Raw genomic sequence first — 27163 nt, 5'->3', positions numbered from 1 at the left:
GGATTCCCGTGCTGTGTTACCCTCGACAGGGCCTAGGAATGATGCGGGGAGTGGGGGGTCATGCCACAGGGGCAGAAGTCCTTCTCTCCTTCACATAGTTGGTGGCCCTAACCACAGCAACAGGGACACGCAGACAGTGTGTCCACTGTCCAGTGTGCCATAGCAGTGCCAAAAGACTCAGCTCTCTCATTCGGTGCTGTGCTGGTGCCACCACTATTTGATTTATTATAGTGTTTGTGTCAATTATCACCCAGCATTATTTATAAAAGTGCAGATTACTTTAAATATTGTTCTCAGTTCCTTGAACTGATGACCAGATCTGAAAGAGCTGATGAAGAAACAATATGCGGTTCACTACGTGTCCTTCAAGCTACAGTGTGACAGCTAATTTGCTGACTCACGTCCTTTTTTCTTTCACCAGATCCTTTTTCTTCCCTTCCCCACTGGCTATACTGTGTAACCATACCACAGAGATATTAGTGTAATTACTGGGGAAGACAAATCAATGTGGGTTTTGAACTGTCTGGGTGTTATGTTCGTGCCCCCTTTTCTGGGGCAGCCCTTGTACAGCTGGCGCAGGGAAGCAGAAACATGCTCTCTAATAACCTCACCAAATCCTCAAAAGGACTAAAGTGATGCAGGAGATCATTTTACCATTGTAGTAGTAGTGATACAGCAGATACAATGACTGTCTGAGCTTCTGCTGTAAAATAACATACGCAGGAGTTCCTAACTCAGCTACAGAAAATGTTGCTCCACTTTCTACTGAGGCTGATATTATAAAACCAGAAGCAAATCCTTAAAGAGCTTAAGATAATAATCTGGTTGGGTTTAATTTATGAGAAGTCTTTCTTGTGTTTAGGAGAGCGATTAAGGATTTGCTTAGTATAAGCTCACACGTCTCTGTCTGCTGGCATCGGAGTCGGGTATTCCTTTGTCTTTGCTTTAGGGTGAAAAGTCCGTGTGTATAGACCTGGTGCTATGTCTCCAGCCCTGGTGCTCTATACAACCTCGTTTGACAGCTTTCATCTTCTGTGGGCACAGCTTGAGAAGCACGAATGCGAACGGCGGCAGAAGGTGATGAACACGCCTGTTGTGGCTTTCGCCACCTCCCTCTCAGGCTGGTAAATGCTCCAACACTGCCTTCCAGAGAAACTGCCTGAGCAGGGAGCAAGGGCTGTGGAGAAAGCTGGTGTTACTTTAACCTCAAGAATTAGTATAGTCAGCTGAGATAGCCTGTGCTGTGCAGCGTGTGGCTGGTGTAATTCTACATACACGTAAGCCTGGGTTTAGTAAAGCTGCTATTTTGCATGAAGAAAGAAAAAAAATAAGGGGGAGAAAGAAAGGCCAGAGGCTTTCAGTAACTTGCTTACAAAAAGGAGAAGAGCAGGAGAAGAACATCAAAGATTATAACATCTCTGGGGACTCAGAGGCTGCCCTTTGAGACCAATTCCCGTAGGGCGTTTTAGTAGGGGCCTTCCATGTGAGCTTGCTCTTTGGATATGCTCATTATGAAAAGTATGGTTGTTTGCCCACCGTTAAGGTTCTAAATTCCATTTTGTGACTCACCTTTGTATTATTTGCCGTTTCAGGAAGATACTATGTCCCAGCAAAGCATTACAGTTTTATGGTGCTGAAACGCTTGAAGGATTTGGAGTGACTTTCACCAAGGCACCTGAAAAGTAGGTCAGTGGCTATACATTTTGAAGAGAATTGCAGTGCTACAGCAGAAACTGAGTTAATCCTGATCTATATGATGAACATACCCCCTAACCTCGCTGCAGGGGACAGTCTGAACATAAATATATCTTTGCTAATCTTTTCTCAACTGATTATTTCTAAAGGGAAAGGCCTCATGACATTTTCTTTTTCATTAAATACCATGGGGCAAAATCTGTTCAGTTTGTTTGTTTGAACAGAGGCATCTAAATCCAGATTTAGCCTGTAAACTCTTGGGAGAGTAAGATTTCATGGAAACAGAAGAATATGTGATAAAACTTAGTTTAAATTAATTTATATCTGGAATTCCTCTTCCCAAAGTAAATCTGCAATTAGCTATACTCAGATAAAGGACAGACCTCTCAGACTGATGGTTCAGCTAATGAAATGTATAGATTTAGGTCTATGCAGCTACAAAAAATCACCGTTAAAAGCCTGCAGGAAAGCCCTGGTGTATTCTAACTTACTGAGTTTCCCTAGAGCCGTTCTTCCCTGCTGTATTTCATTTCAGCCTTGGTTTGTTGCTTTTAAATAGCTATTTTTAAAATTCTGAAGTCTCTTTATAGCTGGCAGGCAGAAAGCGTAGGCTGCAGGCAGAGAGATGGGTAGGGAAAAGGAGGGAAGGAAGGAGGGAGAGCAAATCTAAAGTATGTCAGAACGAATGTAAGCATTACATTACATAATGTAACATGTAAACTTTTTTTAAAAACAATATTAAAACCCTCCTGGACAGAGCAGACACCAGGGGACAGAGCAGGGACAAACACTAACTAGGCTTACACATATGGAAGTGCTCAGAACAGTTCCCATTGAATTATAAACCCTTGGACTAATGTGAAGAAAAAAGAGACAAATTATGTATCAATAACTAAAAGGAAAAATAGAAACATCCAAATAACTATAGGTTGCCTAAAATGGGGACTGATGGGGGAAGATCAGAGATTGTGCAAAGAATTAAGGTGGCCTCCTAGGTGATGGGTGAACATGAGCTCCTGGTGGGACACGTGGCTTGAGGGGACTAACAGGGGGTTTGAAGAAGCAGGAGATAGACAGGAAGAAACATGGCAGTGGCAGAGCCATCACTCGAATAACATCCAGGCTTTGAAGGAAAGGTTATGGGAAAATGGCAGCAGCGACCAGTGCTGTCGCTGGTGCTGTTGGGGCGATGGGCAGAGCGGGCAGTGGTGAGGGCAGTGATGGTCTGACAGCCTCAAAAGTTTTTTTCCCGATCAGGCGGGGACTGCGCTGGCGAGGAACAACTTCTGTGAAGATCAGAACTGCTGAGAGGTAGAAGTATGAGCAAGAGAACCAAAGCTGTTCTCCGGGGCTTTTCTTTTGGTGAAAGAGATAGAAATATCTACAAAAAATCTAATTAGCTTGTAAATTAGGAGATTCTGAAATGATCTGTCACAGGCTATAAATAACACCATTCAGAAAACAAAGTCCTAACAAAGGTTCAGTGGATGGAAGCTGGAGCTGGGTAAGTTCAAGCTAAAAATAAAGTGTAGATCTTGACCAGTGAAACAGCTTATGACAGGATGTGGTTAGCTTCTCTCTCGCGTTAAATCTTTAAATCAGGATTAGATTTCCTTCTTTAAAAAATGCTCTCATTCAGTCAGCAGAGAGGTGTTCAGCACTGCACTCCCAGGGTAAAGGGTAAAATCCCAGGGGGTTATGCTGAAGCCTGCAATGATGCACCCTGGACTTAAAATCTGTGACTCTAGAATAACCACCCTTGAGCATTATGTGCTTAGAAGGGTTGAAAATGTGTATTAATTAACACTGAAAAGCTAATCAAAGTGGGTTGGTAAATCAGGCAACCATAAAGGACAAACTATAGAAACAAATTAAGTTTCAGCTCTAGGAAAATGTGTAGGAAAGAAAAGTGTTTTGGGAGAGTAACATTTCTCCTTCGAAACAGCCTTGTGTAAAATGTAGGCTTTTTGTGGCTAAGGCATACTTCAATGTTCCTCATTTGTGCATAGGCGCATAAATTGCAAAAGGTCTGTGTAATGTAGGGCTACGTGGGATTACAGAATTGCCATTAGGCTGTCTATTTTGAGCACAGTGTCACACTGAAAGCAGAAATGGGACTTGGGTCCTTCTCCTGCACAGCAAGATTATGTTTCTGAGTGGAGGATGTTGACTTCTGTGAGACGCAGCTTAACCGCTCCAGCTTTGCGCAAGTGAGAAAAGCTGCGGATGAACTTGCTATAGGAAAGTAAACCTTAGAAGCATGTAGATGCTTGTGAAATCCTCTCGGGATTTCACCCCTAGTGTCTTAATGCATCTGGTTAATTGTCAAGTGCCAAGTCTACATTCATCAATTAAATGAGAATCATTACAAACTGTCTCACCCATTGTCACAGAGGCAAAGGTTCCTTTCAACTCTAATAAATTAAATTAAATTGGCTCAAACCCTGCAACCGTAGACAGATTGGCTTTGTGTTGAGAGGCATTAGTTTGATTGACACCTGTCTGGTTGACCGGGAATGGTTACCAAAATGAATAGCATCAGACAAAGGGGTTTTGTGTGTTATGGGAGGGATTTTACATGTACAGTCACACCATCAGCTGGTGGATGCAGCCCCTGGGAGAAGCATCCAACCAGTTCCGCAGCATTACTGGCTTTAGGTTAGAATATAGGAGTCTTCTTATGGAGCTCTGAACATGTGGCTGTGTTTGTGTAAATGTTATTGCTGTTGCTCTTTCACCCATCTCTAGTCAAGGTATCAAGCAGGAAACAATGCCTATCTGCACAGAGCAGTAATTCACTAAGCAAGTCTATCTCACATATGAGGTTTTCCCCACATTTCTGCCCAGTTAGCAAACGCTCTGGCGGCCGCCAACACCTACAGTTTGCCTTTGTCGCCAGGAAGCGGATCTAGCCGATCTTTACCTTGTCTGTGTGTTTTAGAAAAGTCTTTTGTACTGGTAACGGCCGCCTTCTCACCAGAGCTTCCTGTTTTTTAGCAGTTTCATCAGATTGCCCTCTGCAAGCCTAAGTCCCTACTCGGCGGCAGCGGTAATTCACTTTTGCTAAACCTCGTCTGTGTCGAATGTATTCTGAGCAACCCCTGCAGACTTGCGTTTGGTAGGAGAAAGCTGTTATTGCCACACCAACTGCCACGGGGCTGCGTTCTGGCAGCAGACGGTTGCATGTGAAATAAGTGGTTGGCTGGGAGCCGTTCCGGATTGGTGCCGGCAGTTTCGCTTCGCAGCTGGTGCCAATCAAGGTGGTTGTACTTGAGCCATTGAGCATTCTTCCACTCAGGGGCTCCGGCACGTGGATATTCCGAGAGGAATGGGAAAAGCTTGAAAGAAGATGTGCGCGTTTTTAAAATTGACTCGACTATTTTGAAGGCGCCCTTTGCTAACATGTCGTGTGGCTGAATTACGCAGCTGCGGCTACTTCAAAATACAGTTTAACAGGCTGCAATTTTGCGAATATTTAAAATTGAGAATAAATAGCAAGGGAACTGGATGGCTATGGTTATATGCAAATCAACATCCTAACCGTATAAGAAAGGATTTATGTTCTGACTTGCTCTTATGAATTTTAGGTACAAAAGAATTCAAAGTGATAGTAATCCAAAAACAGATTACTGAAAAGGAATATACCAATAATTTCACCATGTAAATGTAACTGATTGTCAGCTAAATATATTTAGTGTTGAGTTTTCTGGACTAGTTCTTTTAGGATACCTCATCCTGAGAAACGTTCAGTCAAATTTAATTGCAGCATTGTCTTCTGGTCTCTCTGTTACTAGAATCTCTAGTCTAGAAGTAGTGGGGTCACTTCTGTCTTCCTTCCTCTTAGTGCTTTTGGTGTGATTCTCATCGCAGAGGCACAGGTGGGTGTAACCACAAACAAACGCCTCCAGTGAAGCAACAGAAGCAGTCTGCACAGGCGGTTTCATTGGGGCGGGTGGCAGATGGGGATGACGGCTGATAAACTTGCGCTTGGGAACACGGTGCTTGTGGTTTTTTTCTCAGCGCTCTGGAGATACGGGCTCCTTCTAATCTCGTTCCCTTTCTCCTCTCAAGTCATTTGAGCACAGCAGATTTTAGCGTTTTGCAGCTGACTTCTCCATGTGCTATAGACTGTCATACAAATCAGTAGGAGTGTTTTTTGTGCTGGAGACCCAATGTCCGTACCGTGCGAGGAAGCTGTATTTTTACAGGGTTTGGGATATAATTATGTAATGGCACCAGAAGTTTGCATCTTCCAGGGAGCGTTGCTGGACCAGGTCTAGTCTGCTCCTATGGTTTCAATGCTTCTTTGGGATCAATGCACGTTAGGTATCTTCTGTTTTAGTTTTGTCTAAAAGGAGTTCACCTCGTGCCCTCCAAGATTAATCCAGGATGACAACCAAATAAGCTGGCTGAGCGTGATCAGAACAATCACTCATGAACTGAAATGGCAATGTAGATGTGTAGACACTACCATTATAAAATACTGATCTTTCTAGTAGAGTTGTGGAGAAGGTTATTTTTAAAAGACTGAAAAAAAAAACCCTCCTTCTGGGTCTAAAAGATCTACACTTATGGAGATGAATGGAGTACAATGTTTGATCTATTGATGAAAATGGAGTTAAGTCTAGCAAATGTAATACCACAATCCACAGCTCCTGGCACTCTTTCTCACAGGATGGGCCTTTCCAGGAACCTACCTCCTTCTTGCTTATAAAAGGAGAGCAGCCAAAAAGCAATTCTTGCTTTTTGTAGAATTGGGATAGAACCCAGTGAGCCAGGAGAAGCTAAGCTGCTGTCCCAAAATCTTCTCACGGAGATGGAAGCAAAAGGACGCTGTGACCCCAACCTGGGCCTGGGTCCTTGAGATACCATCACTTGCATGAGGTGTGTGCAAAGCCCTCAGCTGCCGCTGCCTACAACAGAAATCACTGCAGCACATCGCCGCTAGCACACCCACCCACAGACTAAGCTCAAGAAGGAAATGATATAAATCAGACCCAGACTGAATGCTGTAGCCAGTATCGCTCTGGGGGTGGGGGAAACTGTGTGTCTATTAGAGCCATAGAGAAAGCTGAAGAAGGTGAAGTGGCTGCCATCTCTGCACAGATTCCTGAGCAAATCTGCAGTAAACCTGGAAAAATCATTCTGAGAAATGACCATTCATAGTTCCGTGAGATATGCAGGTGTCCAGTTCAATGCTTAACTGTCGGCTTTGACAAATATTTCATCACTCCTGCAAGAGACTCAAAGGAAAATCACAGATAGGGAATTCATGCTGATGGCACTGCTGGGCCTGTGGAGGAGATTACAGAAGAGGTCAACAAAATGGATTTATAGTAGCTTTTCTAAAGAACAGAATCAGTGGATGCATTAAACAGGTTAATATGTTAAGAAAAGCGAACGCTTCTTTGGACAAGGCAAATCATGTCTCCAAAATGTAGTAGAGCATGAGAAGTCAACAAGCATGTGGACAACTGATCGTGTTGATATATTTTGCATAGACTTTGAAAAGCTATTTGAAAGAGCTTTTCAGCAAAAGCTCCTAAAAAACAAAGCTATCATGGGATGAAAAAGGTTGGTTCTTACCTGGATAAATGACTATTTTAAAGATGACAAGCAAAGGGTAGGAATAAATGGTTTGTTTTCACAGGTGGAAGAGGTCACTCTGGGGAGATAGAGCCCTGAAGAGATCTCTGTGAGAGCTTGTGCTGTTCAAGATATTCATAACTGATCTGAGATGAGTGATGAATTGCAGGGTATCGTTGTGTGATGATCCTAAGGTATTCATGTAGGAAAGGAAAAGGCCAACTCTGAATAGATACAGAATGAATAAGCTGGGTAATGAAATGGAAGATGAAATTCAATGTAGGTAAATGTAAAGTGATGAACATGGGAAAAAACAACTCTAACTTTATACACGCAGTGATGGGTTCTGAGTGAGTTGAATGACGCAGGAATGAGATTTTTAAATAAATAATTGTCAAAAAATGTCAGCTAAATACACAATAGTGATCAAAAAAGCAAGTCTAATGTTAGGAATTACTAGGGAAAGGAATAAAGAACAAATTAGAAATTATTATTATGCAGAATATTAATCCACACTTTGAATGCTGTACGCAGTCCTGGTCTCCCTATCTCAATATGTATAAAGTAGAGCTAAAAAAGATAGTACAGAGGGAGAAACGGAAGATAAAAAGAAAAAAGAAAGAACCGAGGGGAAACATAATGAAGTCTACAGTCATGACTGACACAGAGAAGGTGAATAGGGAATGATCATTCTTTGTCTCAATATAAGAAGAAGCAACAAATGCAACAAGCAGGCAGCAAATTCAAAACTAACAAAAGGAAATATTTTTCACACAGGGTACTGTTTAAGCTATGAAATGCTTTGCCACAGGGTATGTGAGATGCTGAAAATGTAATGGGTTAAAAAAGCAACTGGGATAAATTAATGGCAGAATAATCTATTGAGGGCTCTTAAGTACATGCTACATATTAAGTACCTACCATAGAGTGCATTTAATAGGCTATTAAATACCACCTCTAGCTAAGGAAGTCCCCAAGCCACAACACACTGGAAGCTGGGAGAGACTTTCAGAGAAATATCATCACGTGCTTGTCCTTCTCTCACGTCCTTCCTTTGGCATTTGCTCTGTGTCCCTGATGGAGAGAAGAAACTGGGTTAGATAGACCTTTGATCTGGCCCAACATGGTCACTCTTATGTCCAGGGTGATGTTTGGAAGATGCTATCTCCCAATTTTCCTTTTGAGGCTGAAAGATGACAAACCCAACAAGGACAGAAAGTGGGTTGGGTCCAACCTACACCTCACCAAAGAGCAGCTGTGCTCTAGTGGCTGGTAAGATTTTGAATGGGCAGGGAATGTCTCCTCTGACAAGAATGTGTATTTTGGCATCTCCGTGTTAGGAATTCATTTTTTTTTTCGGGGGGGGGGGGGGGGGGCACATAGCTCACAGAGAACTAGTGCCATTTTCACCTTCCCAGACTAAACCATGGATAAAAACACTGAAAGATACGCTTTTCTTATTGTATTAGCAAAGGCATGGCTCTCCCACAGATGAAATTGTGTAACGACATATTAATTAATTTCTCACATATTAAGTTTATGCCTGCAAGGATGAAATAATAGCTCCTGACAGTGCCACTGCCTATATGCAAAGAGATGATAAATATTTTTTAAATTTTCAATATCTAACACACTGTACACATTGCTATTCAATACTACGTTCCAGCTGTCATTCATAAACTACTTCAGCTATATTCCCTCCTTTATAGATACAAGCACACTCCTTAACAAAAGCTGGCTCTTAAAACAGTGTATTCCATTTTAAATCAATTAATTTTATGTGTACATCTAGGCCCGCAATAAAATATATGTGGAATAATTGTCTGCTGGAGTAGAGTTTATGCCTAACACCCAAAGTAATTAAAACTACATGAGGACAATTTTGACAGTGTACTTTATCATTAGGACTTATTTTCCCATCACACCCTCTGAGGGCAATTTGATGGCCATGTAAACAATTAATCACCTATGAATGAACAATGAAAGCTTTCCCAACAGCCCAGAGATTTCATTTCCTTAGCAAGGCCATTGGTACATAGCAACAGCAGCATTAGTGCCACTGCCACAGACATTGTGTGGGAGGCACTGTTGGTAGAGAAGCAGAGGAATTTGACTCTCTTTGCTGTCCAAAACCCTCCAGTCTGCGCTGCTCTGGCCGTCTGAATCGAGGAGCAAAAGTGATGAGTTATACTGTGCAACAGAAGTTGCTACAAGACACCCATGTTATGAAGATATGTTTTTAATGTCAGGGCATCATTATTTGATGACATGAATGCTGGAAGTAGCTGATATGCAGTATCCACCTTGGTACGAAGCTGCATGTGCACTTGACTTCGATTCACCGAGGGAACTGGATGGAATTCCCTTCCTCCTTGTCCTTCTGCCAGCCCCTGTCCCATGTCGCATGCTGTGCTCCTAATCCTGCAATGTGGTAGCAACCTTCTCCTCCGTGTCCTCATCTGGCCCTGAATGCTGTGGGTTTTCACAAAAAGATGAAGAAAGCAGTGGCCCTTTTCAGGTGTTACACACAGTGGGTGCTCCCCAGAAGGACTTCTCTCAAGACCACAGGTAGTGAGAAAGATGGGAGGAGGACAAACTGAATACTAAATGCAGAGCAGGCCTCTGCTTATGGCACCCTGAAGATTCATGTTTGTAGAATCAACATACTTGTGTCTTGTATCTGCATGGATGTTGGGAAGACACCAAATGCATTAAAGGCTAATGCACGCGAGTCTGGACACCAATGCACTGTGAACAGAGGTTGTGTTGGGTGTCTTGTAACACAGCCCCAGCGTTGTGTGGTGTTGGTGGAGGAATTTCAGTATGCAATAAATCTGCCAGAGATGTAAAACAGTATGTAGCAACCTGATCCTCCACAGAACTTGGACAAATGTGTAGGGATCCTCCTGCTGCGATGAGGGAAGTCTCTAGTATTGTAGCCAGACCACAGAGGCTTTGGTCCTGGATTGTACAAGCTTGATCAAAACTTGTCCTTACTTTGGGGTAGCAAATTCCAATTCCCTCCCTCAAGTTTCTCCCATTCTTGCCACTGTCAGAGAAGCACTGCTGGGAGTAAAATAGGGAACAGGTCCCTGGAGAGCCTGGGATAAACAGAGCCATAATGACAGAGAAAGAGTCCTTGTAGAGAGCTGTGTACAAATTCACCTTTATCCTTGAAGGTGGATACTGGAAACTGTTGAGCACTGAGAGGACAAAGATTGGTGAGCTTTGTTTTGTTTAGAAAAATGTATTTGAGCAGAGATAAGCAGAAAGGCAGTCTTTATCATGGGAATGCAATTAGCAAACATAATTATTACCTTTTCAAAGCCAGAAATTCACAAAATTATTGGTCTTTTTTTTTTTTTTTTTTTTTTAAGTAGGTGTCAAAATACCTGCATCTAAATAAATGACTGATGGTGCTTAGCTCTGTTGAGCTGAGCGTGACCATGGACCTTGACTTCTAAAAGTTCTGACTGATTGTACTGCAGGTAGTTTAAAACACAAAACCATGCAAAAATCTGCTGCAACAGAATTTGTAACGGGGCTTTTTTGCTGCTACAGCAGCAGTTAGCCAGAGCTGAGTGAGCTTAACCCAGTCTGGCAGTGTTTCTGCGAACAGTGACTGCAATGCAGACATACTCAGAAGGAACGGGAAAAGAAGGAGTGGTCGCGGATGATGGAGAGGAGTTAGGGTCTATCCCACATGCCAGAGATTTGCTGTGACGCTAGGCAATTGCTTAAAAACCAGTATTTTCTGAGGTGTTTCCCAAACACCTTCCTCCTTTTTAAGCACCACAGGCAGCTGGCTTTTCTGTCCCCTTCTGAGCTAGACAGCAGCAGTGGGGGGTCTGGCTGGGTACAGCTTGACCCTGCTGGATGCATCTAATCCAGCCTGGAGAGGGGCCAAGCAGAAGTGATAGCTGAGGGCACAGGGAGCTCGAGCGGATAGAGGACCACGAGTTGAGAAGGCAGGTTTCTGTGTCTGGCTGGGTCTCTGCAGGCTTCACTGTTGTTTTATTAATTGGCTGTGTAGAGGGGTGCCCTGTTTGGAAAGGCTTGAAGGAGACCTAGGGTGATCCTAGTCTGCCTTGAGAAGATGCTCAACTAGTGTAAAGTGCCTGCCTTGTAAACCACTGTAAATGAGCAAAACAGAATAGGGAAGCAAAGCCCCTCCTCCCCATCCCTGCTGATGAGGGCACTGAGCTCAGAAACTAACTGCCTGAAAGAGAACTGTACTGGACAGAGAAGTCCAAGGGTTTTTACATGTATGGAAAAAAATGCACTGATTTATATTGTTAAAATTCCAATGTGCACAAATAAGAGATCGGGATGCTCTCTAGTTGTGAAGGTTTTTTGTGTCTTTTAGGGCAGAAACCCCAGAGATTTGTTTAGAACAATAAAACAGAAAAGCAAAGAAGATCCGGAAATTAATTATTTCTTTATGAGGACTTGTTAATTAATTCTTAATTAAGATGCAGTGTAAAAAGATTTTGTTCTGTACCCACATCATTTATTTACTGATGGCTGCTTCCCTAGTTAAAAACGGCAGAGTAAAACCGTTCATATAGTCACAGTTGTATAACTCCTTATGTGTAACATGTCTTAACTGGCCACCGTACCTTATCCAAACAATATGAAACCAATTGTTCATCATTTCTTGGAAGATGGACCTTCCTTTTCTTTAAAGAGAACCATTCTGAGCAGAAAAAGAAAAGCTCACTGTAATTTATAGATAAAAGCCAGATATTTTCTGCATGGATCATTGTATTTAGATGCAAATGTAGCCTTTGGATCATCCTCCATTAGATGTACAGGGTAGTGCTTCTGAAAGGATGTTGCTGATTTCTGCAATATTCAATTTATATAACATGAATTAAAAAGACAACCCTACAACACTCAGCTCGTATTGTGGTGTTATCGGCATTTAAACTCAGTGCTAGATGTCTTCTTTTGAATTCAGTTTGTATACTTCACTGAGTCCCTAGAATGGACAGATCTACAGTATACGTGTGTACTAGAGGCATACTATTCATTTTGTGTAGATGTATTTGATTCATAGCAGAAATTAATTTCTGACTTAGTTGGAATTGTAAAGCTCAGTCTCTTTGCCAGTTAATTGCTACGCTAGCTTATGCTTCACACCATACGGAAACACCCTTTTAAATATGCAAAGAAAAAAAGCTAAAAATAAATCACAGCTGCTGTTAGGTGGGGGTTTAAAGATACAGCCAAGGCAGGGGAAATTAAAAAAAAAAGGAACTGGCTTGGTTTAAATACAGATAAACTGCTTTTAATACTGAGAAGTTCTTTTTCTGTTCTCCAAATCAATATTCATTAATAGTATCCAGAACAGAGAAGTTTGAATATAAAACACTGAGATAACACCAGTAATTACAACATGCAGTTTCATAGCTGTAATATTCTTGTACTCTCAGTTACTTTAATGATTGCTGTAATAATTTGTATTTGGCTTACAAGGACCGATTTATATCAACACATGTTTCTTGCTGGTATGTTCAATTAAAGTCCAAACCACGATCTTAACTTACAACAACAGAGAGCTCTGAAAATGAGTTTTATCTTTGCAGCAATAATTGTCCCTGACCAGTAATGGTAGCTTGACCTTACCCACACAACAAGATCCGGTGAATATATTGAGCCCTGGCACGTTATCTCTGATTTCCTACAACCAGCAAAGTACAAATCTGAGAAACACTTTACAATGTTGTGCGTGTTATCCGGAACAGATCTATGATGGAAATCTCTCGTTTATTGCACAGTTCCAGTTATTCTGCATAATGCCTGACTCACCCAAAAAGCACCTTTTTTTTTTTCCTGTGCCAGATTTGTGGGTGCACATAACACAGGAGTGTCAGTGAGCGAGGGGAAAGGAAAAACTGTCACTCACACTTTCTGCCTTAAACTGCTGAATAACTGCAGTATTTTTCTCACTTGAGGGGTCTAAACCAAACATCAGCGTAACGTCCATTTCACTCGTGGCCTTTGCCACTACTTCCCATCCCTCTTTGTGAGAATGGGAAATAAGGGCTGGACCCTGCTCGCTCCTTCCGCAGAATCACAGAATGGTCAGGGTTAGAAGGGATCTTATTGCGGCCTTCCAGTACCCAAAGGGGGCCTACAAGAGAGCTGGGGAAGGACTTTTTACAAGGGCATGTAGTGACAGGATGAGGGCCAATGGCTTCAAACTGGAAGAAGGTAGATTTAGATTAGATCTTAGGAAGAAAATTTCCACTTTGAGGGTGGTGAGGCACTGGAACAGGTTGCCCAGAGAAGTTGTGGAAGCTCCATCCCTGGAGGTGTTCAAGGGCAGGTTGGATGGGGCTTTGAGCAACCTGGTCTAGTGGGAGGTGTCCCTGCCCGTGGGAGAGGGGTTGGAACTTGATGATTTTCAAGGTCCCTTCCAACCTAAACCATTCTATGATTCTATGACTCTATAATTCTATGTTTTCAGCCACATTGCAATGAATAATTTTCCAAAGAATTTTTCCAAATCTTGTATTCCTCCTTACTTAGTAAGTACTTAGCAAGTCTCATCTCCGCAGTGAGGGCTCACTCTGTGCACTCACAGCCAGGGCAGCCTTGCCCCGGGGTCCCTGAGTGCTACAAGCCTCATACCTGAGCTGAGGTATGCCTGTGCTCAGCCCTCTACCTGGCATGACTTCCTTGCTTGCCCCAGACCTGTCTCAATGCAGATGTGTCTGGTGATCCCTGGGCTGCATCTGAGCCCATCACCGTCACTGGCCGTGCCCTGCTGTCCTCTCTGGGCACAGTGGGATGGCACCCCATCAGTGCAACGCTGCGTGGCTGGCTGGGCTGTCACACCAGCTCTCTGCTCCCCAGCAGTGCCGTTCCCTCTGTTTTGCTGCAGGACCGCTGTGTACACTGCCCTCCATTAAGGCCTATATGTCACTATCAATTTCAGAGAGTTTCAATAAATGCACCCCTGATTCTGCTGCTAGAACTCTGCGCATCCGTCCCCGCCAGAGCTGGCATCAGTTACCAACTGTGATGGTTGCTCATTTCAGATCCGTACTAGTACCAGAAGATGAATGATAAGAGCCTTGCTCTGGCAGGCATCAAGCAGAGCTAGAAAGCATATGTGCAGCTTCTTCCAGAGACTCCTCCACAACTACAGCAAATGGGTTTATTCTGTCTTTAAGGATTTTCTTCATCCAAGGCACTGTGCAAGCCATGACAAATGAGTCACTCCTTAACAAACAACTTGTGTCAATTAATGGTACTTCACTTCATTCTGACAAGCCTCAGGGCTTTCACAGAATCACACAGAATCACACAGAATCACAGAATTTTCAGAGTTGGAAGGTACCTCTAGAGATCATCTAGTCCAACTCCCCTGCTAAAGCAGGATTGTCCAGAGCGCATTACTCAGGACTGCATCCAGGCGGGTCTTGAAAATCTCCAGAGAAGGGGACTCCACAACCTCCCTGGGCAGCCTGTGCCAGTGCTCTGTCACCCTCACCGTAAAGAAGGTTTTCTGTGTATTGGAACAGAACTTCCTATGTTCCAACTTGTGCCCATTGCTCCTCGTCCTGTCACTGGGAACCACCGAGAAGAGTGTGGCTCCATTCTCCTTCAACCCACCCTTTAGATATTTGTAAGTAATAATAAGGTCTCCCCTCAGCCTTCTCTTCTCCAGGCTAAAGAGTCCCAGCTCTCTCAGCCTTTCCTCATAAGGGAGATGCTCCAATCCCTCAGTCATCTTGGTTGCCCTTCGCTGGACTCTCTCCAGCAGTTCCCTGTCCCTCTTGAACTGGGGAGCCCAAAACTGGACACAGTATTCCAGTTGTGGCCTCACCAGTGTCGAGTAGAGGGGGAGAATGACCTCCCTCGACCTACTGGTCACACTCTTCCCTATGCAGCCCAGGATTCCATTGGCCTTTTTGGCGACAAGGGCACATTGCTGGCTCAAGGACAATTTACTATATACCAGGACCCCAAGATCCTTCTCCTCAGAACTACTTCCCAGCAGGTCCACCCCTAACCTATACTGGTGCTTAGCATTCTTCCTCCCCAGGTGCAGGACCCTGCACTTGCTTATGTTGAACCTCATTAGGTTCCTCTCTGCCCAGCTCTCCAGCCTGACCAGGTCCCACTGGATGGCAGCGCAGCCCTCTGGAGAGTCAGCCACCCCTTCCAGTTTGGTATCATCAGCGAACTGGCTGAGGATACACTCTGGCCCCTCATCCAGGTCATTAATGAATATATTAAACAAAATTGGACCTAGTATTGACCCTTGGGGGACAGCACTGGTTACAGGCCTTCAACTAGACTTCATGCCACTGATCACAACCCTCTGAGTCCTGTCACACAGCCAGCTCTCAATCCACCTCACTGTCACCTCATCTAACCCACACTTCCTCAGCTTCCTAATGAGGATGTTATGGGACACAGTGTCAAAAGCCTTGCTAAAGTCAAGGTAGATGACATCTATGGCTCTCCCCTCATCCAGCCAACCAGTTACATCATCGTAGAAGGCCATCAGATTGGTCAAACATAATTTACCCTTGGTAAATCCGTGTTGACCACTTCCAATAACTCCCCGTTCCTCAATGTGTTTGGAGAGGACATCCAGAATGAGGGTTTACTGGTTATGTGATGTTTTTTAATTATGCCTTCAGACATATTCGATCTTTTCTGATGGGGGGAGATGACCACCGGGAGAGGTGTTTTTCCCACTTGCTTTTCTTATGGTCATTCCATCCAATGCCAGCATGAGTCTGACTGCCAGCAGAGTCTCCTCCTGCTGCCATGTAGGATCTTCCCCGGTCCCTGCAGCCAAATTAGCCAAGCAGCCTGCAGGAATCCCTACTCCTGACTGTAACCAGCCCTCATGTCCAAACTGGTTCTACCTTAATGCAGGGGAGGCACGTCAGATTTGGAGGATCATGTTCTGGTGTCCCTACTCTCACAGTGCACAGCACACTCGGTGCAGTTTGTCTGTTACTCCTTGGCCCTCCAACATGGCAAACTAATGCACTCCAGCTACGTGGTCTCCTTACTGCTGTCCCTTTCCACCACTGAATTTACTAATATGGGGCATTAAATCGATTTTTTTTTTTCTCAATTATGCAAATATGGATGCAAATGAAGGATATGAAACTTGGGAAAAGTTCCTTAGAGGACAGCAGAAGCTGGGGCAGACTGTGACCTGGATACTATCCAGGAGAGTGCATGGAGACAGCTGATGCAGACTGCAGCCTCTCTGGATGCTCTCTGCGCTCCCCAGATCATGGGGACAAGGACGTACATAAGCATAGACTGCTGCTTCTTCATTATAGGACAAAAGGACTGCAGTGGAAATAAGAATCACCAGGCCCTGTTGCCTGACTCCACCGGTGAACATGTCATGCTGTTCTTCTTTTAAACTTAAAAAGCACTGCCTAAAAATCACTTCCTTTATGTCATCCTTGCTCTGCTTGAATAGCTGCTCCAGAAATGACTGGTTGAGAAAAGAGGAACATCTCTTAATTCCCATTCTAACTGTGTTTATTTCTAGCATGCAAAAGTTGGCTTGTGCCAACATTGTCCTTTCTCTGATGTGTTCCTGCTCCACCTCCATTGTACCATCATAGGCAACAAGTGTACTCCCTCTCCTACTCTTCCCTGTTATCAGGATGACTAAGCTACGAGTCACCAGCTGTTTCTCATAAAAGAGACTGCCAGTTCCCCTGCCCCTCCTGCCTGTTTCACTCACTGTCACAACCGGTCACCCATCCAGTAGGCAGGGCTCTTCTGAAGGCCCTGTCCCTGCAAACGCTTCCTGCAACCTCAGTCGCTTCTTACATGATTGCGTCCCATGGTGGTTCATAGTCATTCTTCAGTCAGTTGGCAATCACATGCCTTCCTCTCTCGCTGGCAACAATAACGTCCTTGTGGTCACATGGGTTTTGTTATTCTCAATTATATAGTATTTCATTTTATTGAAATTCATACCGTCACTACTACTGCAGTACTGAAGTTCATCTGCTAATTCCGATAGGATATCCAAGCCTCCTCTCTTTTCGTGTTACCACCTTGCTTCCTGGCATTAAGAAATCTCAGTAATGCTGCTCTTATTTATTGTGTTGAGATCACTAATGGAAATATTAAAGAAGATGACTCTCAAGATTGAGGAATTCCTGCTGCTAACATCGCCCTGATTTCATGTTTTGCTGTCAGTCCTGCTCCATTTACTCTACAGGCCCTGGATGGCAAAGACTGACCGAAGAGCTTGTGCACACAGAGCAGTATCTTCATGGAGCTGTGCAAGAAAGGCAGCACCAGCCCAGACAGACTGCAATTGAGATCTGGCAGGTGGTGATGAGCTCACGTCGAGTCAGGCTGATGCCAACCAGTGAACGACTGATATAGTGGTGGTGGAAATTTGTGAGGGGATTACTAATGTGTTGTGGCTGCAAAATGGTTGATTTTCCTATCATACCTGCAGTGACAGCCAGCTTGAAGAGAGGACAGTCCCAAAGTGCCACTGATAGCGTTTGTAAATGTTCCTTTCCTGTACACACAGCGGTTGTGCTACAGCGACTCTGTGGACACATCAGTGGGAAAGAATAACACCACTGAGGATGGGTTATTTGACCAGGAGGGCAAATTCGGCAGCTCCTGCTCTAGCAGATTCAAGTGTGCCCAGCATGCCTCCAGATATCTATTCTAGTAAACCATGGAGACCCATCCCAGGCCCATGCCCATGCCTGGCCCATTGCAGCGAGGACGCTGCCTAAGTAATGCCTGGGCATGGTCGGAGCAGCGTAGGTGGTGTCTGTGCTGCAACCCTGCTTTGGAGGATGAGACAATTGATTAGCATAGATGTAAGCAATTCCATGCCAGTTGGCCTCAGCACCTGGGAGCGTTCCTAGGCACGTCTGATTTATTGTTATAGACAGAGCCTTTGCGAATCCCACCGTGGGATACCTTGGCAGCGTGCATGGTGCTATGTGGCATATTTGAATATGAAAGCATCTTCTCGCCTTTAAAAAACATGAGTACGTGCTGTTTTTTCCGGAGAGTTCAGTGTACCCTCTCCTAGCCTGGCTGATGAGGCCATTCCCCGCCATGAGAGCACCTGGCAGGAGATGGGCTCAGTTGTGCGCTAAGCTGCTGCTTAATGGTCGCAGAACCAGTATCAGGCAAACCGACAGCAAAATGGCACTGTCTGTAACCCAGCTGAGGTGCCAGGAAGCCCGGTGTTCTTCAAAGTAGTGGGGCGGGAGGTAAATGGCAGAACGTTTACAAGGATAATGCAAAGAGCTTTTGCCGGCATGGGCTTAGGACACCATCAGTTCGCAGGCCTGGCACAGGCAACTAAAAAGCTCATCTGTCATCATTGGGAGCAGTCCAGAAGAGGTAGGCATCACAAGGGCTTTGTGTGCCTGGGGCTTTGTGTGGCAAGTGGCGGTGCACAGGGAAATGGGGTGAGGAAACGTGATGCCATGCTACTTTGTCACATCTGTGCCAACTGGCAAATGGTTTATGTAATTTTGAAATCTATTAAAAATTTGGATCAGCCTGCCTGTTTCTTGTGTTTCCTTAAGTACTTATCTGCTAGTGGAGTGTGGAACCAAAGTCTTTATTAAAGCAGATAAAAGATGTTTAAAAAGAATAAATACGGCTTTGTTAAGAACTAAGTAGACAGTAAGCAAAGTTTGCAAATGGCAGCAAAATGCCTGCCATGCTACCTGTGGAGAGGATCCCATCCCTGTGCAATGTCACCTCCACAGTGATGGGGTTACGTGTTACCAGCATTTCTGCTCTTCTCCCCACTGTCGCGGTGGGCAGAAGAAGAAGATGCCCAAATGCTTGCTGGTGCCAACATCCTGACACACGTCTCTGCCCACCACAGCGTTTTCCAGGGGGTTTCTCAGGTCTGGAGTGCAGTAGTACAGAAATGGTGCTGGAGAGGGAGAGATCTGCTGCCAAGTCCCCTCTGCTCATGCTTCCTCTCCCTCCAGCTACACTTGTGGCACTCTCATACCTCCTTACCTTCCCTGGCCATCAGCAATCTGTCCCCATCTCCTCTAGCTCCTTGCATACAGAGGTGGCTGAGCTCCCTTGGTGGATGAAGTTCCCTTCCCTAAAGCCCTCAGAGGCTGTTGTAGTCTAGAAAAAGTGCAAGTCCTGATATATGACAATGAAGGAATCACAATATTTTCATTGTCCTAGGAAAGTAATAAAATAAAATACCTTTTCATATTCTTTCATATAACACGGTCACAACTACATACCTCTGAGAGTTCACTAAGCCTTTATTTCTTCTTTCAATGTGTGTCTACCAGAAGCGTTTGCCTCCTAGGTAATTAGCTTGCAGAAACAATAGCAATGGCTTAAGATTTCCATTATTTTTATAAAAAACAAGAAAATAATTTTTAGCTTAGCAGAATCATAGAATCATAGGATGGTTTAGGTTGGAAGGGACCTTATAGATCATATAGTTCCACCCCCCCTGCCACAGGCAGGGACACCTCCCACTAGACCAGGTTGCTCAAAGCCGCATCCAGCCTGGCCTTGAACACTTACAGGAATGGGGCCTCCACAGCTTCTCTGGGCAATTCGTTCCAGTGCCTCACCACCCTCAAAGTGAAAAATTTCTTTCTAATATCTATTCTAAATCTACCCTCTTCCAGTTTGAAGCCAGAAGGCCTGGGCAAACTTCAAACATGACCTTTTTTTATTAGTTATGGTCTTCATATCATAGTCCGTCCATGTTAATTTATTGCAGATGCTATATTGGAAAAGGCAATATTTTCTCAGCTCTCACATAAAACTGTTTCTGTGCTAAAAACCCTTTTATCACTTGGTGGTGGAGCAGCAAATCAATGGATGAAGGACTTCAAGTTACAAGAGGGAGAAAGAATTGCAGTGACATCAGGCTCTATCGGTGTCCTGGTTTCAGCTGGGCTAGAGTTGACGTGCTTACTAGCAGCTGGTATAGTGCTGTGTTTTGGATTTAGGATGAGAATAATGTTGGTAATAGACTAATGTTTTTAGTCGTTGCGAGGCAGTCAAGGCCTTTTCTGGTCCTCACACCAGTGAGCAGACTGGGAGTATGTAAGAAGTTGGGAGGGAACACAGCTGGGACAGCTGACCCCAGCTGACCAAGGGAATATTCCGTACCATATGACGTCATGCTCAGTATATAATGCTGGGGGAAGAAGAAGGAAGGGAAGGACATTCAGACTTATGGTGTTTTATCTTTCCAAGTAACCATTACGTGTGATGGAGCCCTGCTGATGGCTGAACACCCGCCTCCTAATGGGAAGTAGTGACTGAATTCCGTGCTTTACTTTGCTTGCGTGCATGGATTTTGCTTTACTTATTAAACTGTCTTTATCTCAAACCATGAGTTTTTCTTACTTTTCCAGTTCTTCTCCCCATCCCACTGGGGAGGGGGAGAGAAGTGAGCAAGCCGCTGTGTGGTCCTAGTTGCCAGCTGAGACTGAACAACGACAATCAGCCAAGAATATGAAAAAAATGTAAGCAAACATAAACAGGATGCTGATCTGTGATACAGAAGCCTGTTCACAAAAGATGTGTCTTCCTGTTTCACCCCACCATACTCGGGGAGCGCATGGAGGGACCAGGTACCTCTCCAGTGATTTTTCCAGTCAACACAGTCAACAGAGTTCATAACAGAGACCGCCCAGGACACTGCCCGAATGCTAGCATTGCTGTACTAAACGCGGTATATGCTATGTGTAGATAGATAGAATACAAATATACAATCACTTCTGTTAAGTCTGCCATTTTAAATACTTTAAAAGCAGTATTCAGTAAAGCCTAGTAGAGAAAATCCCTAGCTGCAGGCTCTACATCTGGGATCGCATGTGCTAATGATTCCAGAGGAACACATTGCTTCTTCCCTTGCCTGAAACGAAAGCCATCCCATAGCAAATAGTAGCTACCAAAATAATTTCAAAGACTAGTCATGAGATTACGTGGAATATTTCTCCAGGCAACATCAGCTTAGCATCAGCTGTGACTCCAGTGCTGATGGTGTTCCTTCCTTCTCTGGTTTGTTCTTAAGTTTTACCCAAATGGCTCTGCAGACACTTGGTTGCGTGTTTGCTTCCAGGATCTGCCCCGGGGGTGGGGTCTGATCCTGCCTCCTCTGCTTTCAGAGCTTTCTCTAAGACTGCTACTAGTCTGATCCTCAGTTAAAAATGTATTTGGTAGGCTAAAATAGCCATCAAATATGGCTGTGGGGCCCATGTTGGGTGAAGCCCTTGTCAACCTTGCATTAGGAGAATTATCACTCATGTCTTAGCTTGCAGACAGCATCCAAAACAGCAACCTGGAACAAAGTTTATGTTTATGGACAGGTGATATACTGCAGTGTGGGTAAAAGCCAAACAAAAGCCTGTGTTAACACTACAAATAACCCAACACGGACAGGGAAGATTCAGTCAAAACTCTTTCACAAGGTTTTAGGTCTATTTTCCCACATAGCATCCCTCTGTCTTCCAGCCCTTCTGAGCCTACCACAGCAGTGCAGTAAGGTGTGGGGCTCAGAGGAAGGCTTGTGTTGTGGGGAGTGAAGAGAGCTGCAGAGCTCTTTACATCATGCACGTGCACAAATACCCGTTGTCCAACGGGCTGTTTCTGCCACAGGGAGAGGGGAACAAGGTGCCTACCTAGACAGCCACGCAAATAGAATTAAATCATTGGGCGCAGGAAAAGGGACCTCTTTCCCAGTGGGGAGCAGTGATAGCAGAGAATCCTAGTTTTAAGGATACTGATAGGAACTTATTATAGGATACATAAACGTCAGGTTGGTCATGCCCCGTGCAGCATGTTTAGGAGACCAAGGTCAGCCTTGTAATGCCATAGTAACTTCACTGGGTTTTATGAACTTTCATTAAAGTAGGGGGAACTTAACTGCTAGTATGGATGAAATAGGTCTGATTCTCCTCTCCCTACTTAAACTTAGGTAAGAAGCTGTTGTCTGTGGAAAAAAAACAGGATTGCACTTGTCGGTGTGAGAGCTTAAGAATCAGAGTGGTATGGCTTGGCGCCATGGGGCGCTGGCTGTGGTAGTACAGTGGTACAACCAGCAATGGTTGTAAGCTGTTATACGAGCACAGACCACACTGACAGATGAACAAGCTTCATACCAGGATTTCTCAATTTGCCAAGGAGAACTTCTGCATTGCCATTGCAACCAGTATGTATCACCACAGTGCCGTAAGTATGCCAGCATAGCTCTGTGCCTGCCGTAGCATTCCAGAGTAAAACTGGCTTTGCTTCTATGCAATGAGTATGTTTCCCTGATCAATTTACACTTAAGCATGGAAAATCAGGGAAAGTGGTAATAGTAGTCTTTTTCTGGCTGGTTGTAGCTAACGCCTTCTCTGCTTTTCACTTGTGGCCGGGGAGGAATGGTTTTACTACCATTGAACCATAAGGGGAAGAGAGGAAAAGTAAAGAACAGCTGGGTTTAATGAGCTGGAACAGATGTAGGTATTAAAGCAGTGTGTACACTTGTCATGCAAAGAGTACCTACATGTATATAAATGACGAGCAATTTAAATTAAGACTTCAGAGTTTACAACAGGCATTATACCCTGAAAAATGTTCAAAACCTGGTGTCTTAAATTATTTTGTTTGCCACAGACAAATCTGAAGCACCTTAATTTATGGAGGCGTGAACTATCAATCTGTATTTTAATATGTGATTGACTTTTAATTCTGGACAGTGTCATGGTTTCCTTTTACAGCTGTCTGTTGCTCTTCTTGCATTTTATGTCAGGCTATATGGCTCTTTGCACAGCAAATTCCTCGAATGCCAGTTGAGCAATCATTTATTCTGTTGAAGACTACTCCAGAGGTGATGCATCAACAGTTTTGAGTCTTTGTGCAGTGCTCGTGTAGCTGGAAAGGAAAAAGCTTAAATCCATTGAAGAGAAATGTGATAGTTTTATAATTTCAGTGAAAGATTAAAAATAAATCACATGCTAAGAGGATCTCCATACTTCAACACCAATGCAATCTTAAGTGACAGGATCTGGTATTGGGAATACGGAATTTTCTCTGTGGGATTAAAGATGTCAATTTATATTTATGCAGATAAATTTAACTGCTTAATTTTAGCCTGAGATTAACTATTTTTCATGCTGGTATCTTGTCAGTTTCCAGTATTTAAGTGAGACTGGGATGAAATCATGATGGAAAAACTTTTAATTGGTAATTTATTCTTTAAATCAATGCTAATAGTTAGTCCTAGGGCTAGAGATTTAATAAAAACATAATGATTATTAAAGATGGCTTAGAGGAAATTGAATGCCCCCAAAAGGTGTTGCTTTTGCAATAATGACAGCATCTGTGTTTAAAATTCAAAACAGCTTTTCCTAATTACCCATGAAAAATTACTATTCCATTTTTATGCACTCAGTCTATAAAAGTCGTCCCCTCCCTTCAGACAGCCACCTAGAGACACGGGGCCAGCAAGCATAACTAGCAACTGCCCCCAAGTCGATGAAATCACACAACTCCAGAAGGGATTCAGCCTGCGAGAATTCGGATGGTCCACTTTGTCGAGGGGCTGGTGCTTGGCAGGCGTTTGTAAGGTGCCTCCTGCCAAGAGATCTTTCCAGCAGACAGTAACAGCTGGGTTATGCCCGACTTCGGCCAAGTACAGAAGGAGCCCTTATGAAGGGCCCATTGTGTGATCCCAGTGGCTTTTTCTTGCAAGTGGGATTTTGTTGTACCGGGGTGTAATTTACTCAGGCCGTTGGGGAGGATATGTGTTGAGGGCTCTGCTGAATATTGGTCTGGGTCCTGCGTTACAGTAGAAGTTCCAGTGACTCAAGTGGAATCTGACCTGCGTGAATGTGAAATACATTCCTTAAAGTATCAGAGGTCTCTTGTTACTGCTAATGTTGTAGATACTTGTGGTACTGGATATTTTTAATTAGTCTAAGAGTGGCCATTCAGACACTCTAAGGCTACTTAAGGAAAAGCAGAAGAGTGCCTCGACTCTCTGTGGTAGTCTTTTTACTAATGAATGGACCTATGCCACACAACGCTCTATACAACAGATGACTATGTAAATTACTTATCTCACGCCATATGTATATTATAAATGATCAGTTTATGTTAAAATCATACAAAAATATGTGTTTTGATTAGGTGTATCAATAAATCATGTTTCGTTGTTTTGCATTTCTAGCAATAGTCTAATTTTACTCATATTATGCTGTCAAATCATTCTTTGAGGCCGCTCCAGAGTAACAAGGAGCCTAATTAGCAGGCCTGTAATGGCTCAGCAAGCTGTATTTTCAAATCCTGGTTGACATCCAATACTCAAGAATCCAAATTTCATTCAAAGAATTTTTTCCTGATTGCACCTCTAGCACATGTCAGAGCTGTAATGTGCCAGTTTCTGCACAGTTTAAAAAACGCTAGTAAAAGGAGATGACTGCAACTTTTCACCTTTATTCAGAGATAATTACTGCACGCTAAGTCACAGTTGATTAAAGCAGATAATGAAGGGGAAGGTTCTGCAGGCACAGAGATTTGTGGTATCTCATGTTAACGTCAACATAGGGAGTGCCTGGCCTGTGGTCAGATCCTGAATTTTTGGGGCAATTCTGGTGCTTACATACAACAGCCAAAATGCAGTTCTTGTTAGGTGACATTTTTAGCTCACTTTCTTTTAGAAATGAGGTTCTGGGTGCTCCTGTTGTCTTCATGTGGTTTCTGTCTGCCTGTCATCTCCCATCTTTTTATTTTGAATACAGTGTTCAGTTGGAAGCACACTTGACAGATAATGATTTAAATCCATATGAGTTTCATGGAGATAAGCAGCTGGATGGAAGGTACAAACTGTTCTTAGTCTTACTATGGGAATGACTTAAACATGAAGAGTGTAACCATATTGCTAATTTAGAGAGTCCACACAAAGGAGAGGCTTTATGTCTACCTCAAGTGCAGAAAATACTTGGATAGGTATTTTTGTATCTTCTTAAACAGGAGGGAATCCCCTGGAAATTAATACCATTAGTCCTGCTGCTCTAAGAACTACTTGCTTAGATGTGTCTAATACAAAAAAATTCATCAGTCCAACATATCAGCAACCACGACAAATTCTCCATATTGCTTGGTGCTTGTGCTGGTGTCCATGAAACACCAGGCAAAGGTCTATCGCTAAAACCAAGACGTTCAATTGTCAATGTGGGACCTGATTTTCACCATTCAGGCCCAGAACAATATTGCTACATCTCACAGATGGACATAGGTTTTCTTCAGCAGTAAACCTCTTGCTAAAAACCTCAAATCAAAGTCCAAAACGCATTAGATAACTAAAGGGAAAAGATAGGTGCAGATTTTGCTGTACTCTATACTACTGTAAATCAGGAGGAACTCCTTTCATATGCAGCGGGTTTAAACTAGATTTACAGCAGTGTAACCAAAAGGATATGGCCTTGGGGTGCTGAGGTGCCCAGACCCACTGATTTATTTAGTTGCGGGCATTTTCCTCAGATAACTGCACAACAGCCTGGTTGTGGCTGCACAGAGGAATAACATAATCATCTTTGCTTTATTACTGTTCCATTAATACTAACATCTGCCAATTAGTGCTTTGTTACTGTCCAGATCCCAAGCGGACTCTGCCTAGTACAGCCCTGCCGCCGTCCCAGCAGGTCCCAAATTCAGCCGCGTCCAGGCCGCCGCGCCGGGCAGCTCCCACACCAGCAGATAGATACTATGCCATCGGTGAAAGCCTGGCTCAAGTACTGCAGCCCTCCTAATCACACTTTTGAGTTGTTTTTATCTCTGGTTGTTTATATCTCCCTGCATGCTGTCTTTGGCTATGTCCAGAAGAAAATATAAGGAAATCACAAATATTGAGGGATCCCTCTCGTGAGCTCCTTCGTTCCAGGAATGAGGGGTTTAGGGAGCTGAGCTGGAGTGGAGCTGCTGTACTTACCAGCGCCTGATAAACCTATTCTTCGTGATTTTTTCTAATCCTATTTTTAAGCCATTTATACTTTTAAGCCTGCTTTTATGTTTTCTTCCTGTGAAACTTTGAAAAAAGCCCGAGCAATATCTATCTGGCTGGCAGGGAGGTTTGGAGAGTGCATTTCAAAGCTGTTTGGACGAGCATGTCTATAATTGAAAATTTGCATTCATACCTCGTCACCCAGCCAGGGAATACCTTAGAACAAATCTGATCAATTACAACAAAATCTTCTCACTCAACTTTCAACAGTTCAGCACTAAAGTCCTTGTCACATAAATTTAAGGAAATATGAACACTCAGGGAAGAGAAAATAGCCAATTACGTTCCGACAAAGTCACTTGGGTTTCTTTAGATATCTTCCATCCAAATATTGATGAATCTGTTAAAGTTTTTCTTATGGGAGCTGGAAAGATTAAACCCATGTATTTTTACCTTTGTCTACAGAAACTTCTCCTTCCGATCCCTCCAGGCAGTACCAGTACACCACTGCTGTCACTCTGATTTTAAATACTGACAAAGAACCAATAAAAACTATTCCTGTTCTCTGTGTCCCTTGCAGCACAGCTTTCTATTTCATATATTCTGAGGTCTTCCAGCTTTGTTTCAATGTTTCACCTTTACCTTTATGTTGAACCTAGCAGCCTGTTAGTGTACAGGAAATGATAAATTACACTAGTTTCAAGTGGAGAACATCTTTGTTTGTTTCCTGGGGGAAAGCAAGGCTGATATTATTTCCCTCTCACTGTGAAGCTGCTGTGCACTGCTTCCAAATGGCTGAAAGTAGCCACTGGAGTGATCCACATTTAAGTAGCCTGCGAGTCTAATTATCTAAGGAACATTCATTTGAGCACATTAAAGGAAAATAGAAAAATTAGCGAGCTATATTAT

At 43.5% G+C, this 27163-nt stretch overlaps 1 protein-coding gene across 1 annotated transcript in view; it reads left to right on the top strand.

The window, feature by feature from the left end:
* Positions 1–981: 981 nt before the first annotated feature.
* The window catches only part of MRPL53 (mitochondrial ribosomal protein L53), a gene marked incomplete at its 3' end in the record, with an annotated part of 43277 nt that continues 17095 nt past the window's right edge, over positions 982–27163 (top strand). Inside the window, exons 1-2 of the mRNA XM_009891955.1 lie at positions 982–1124; positions 1593–1682. Of these exons, the coding sequence (XP_009890257.1) occupies positions 982–1124; positions 1593–1682 (233 nt within the window). The remainder of the gene's footprint in view (positions 1125–1592; positions 1683–27163) is intronic.

This window comes from Charadrius vociferus, unplaced genomic scaffold (assembly GCF_000708025.1).
Source record: "Charadrius vociferus isolate BGI_N301 unplaced genomic scaffold, ASM70802v2 scaffold15, whole genome shotgun sequence".
In the NCBI taxonomy this organism is placed as follows: Eukaryota; Metazoa; Chordata; class Aves; order Charadriiformes; family Charadriidae; genus Charadrius; species Charadrius vociferus.
This window is presented reverse-complemented; position numbering and strand designations above follow the sequence as displayed.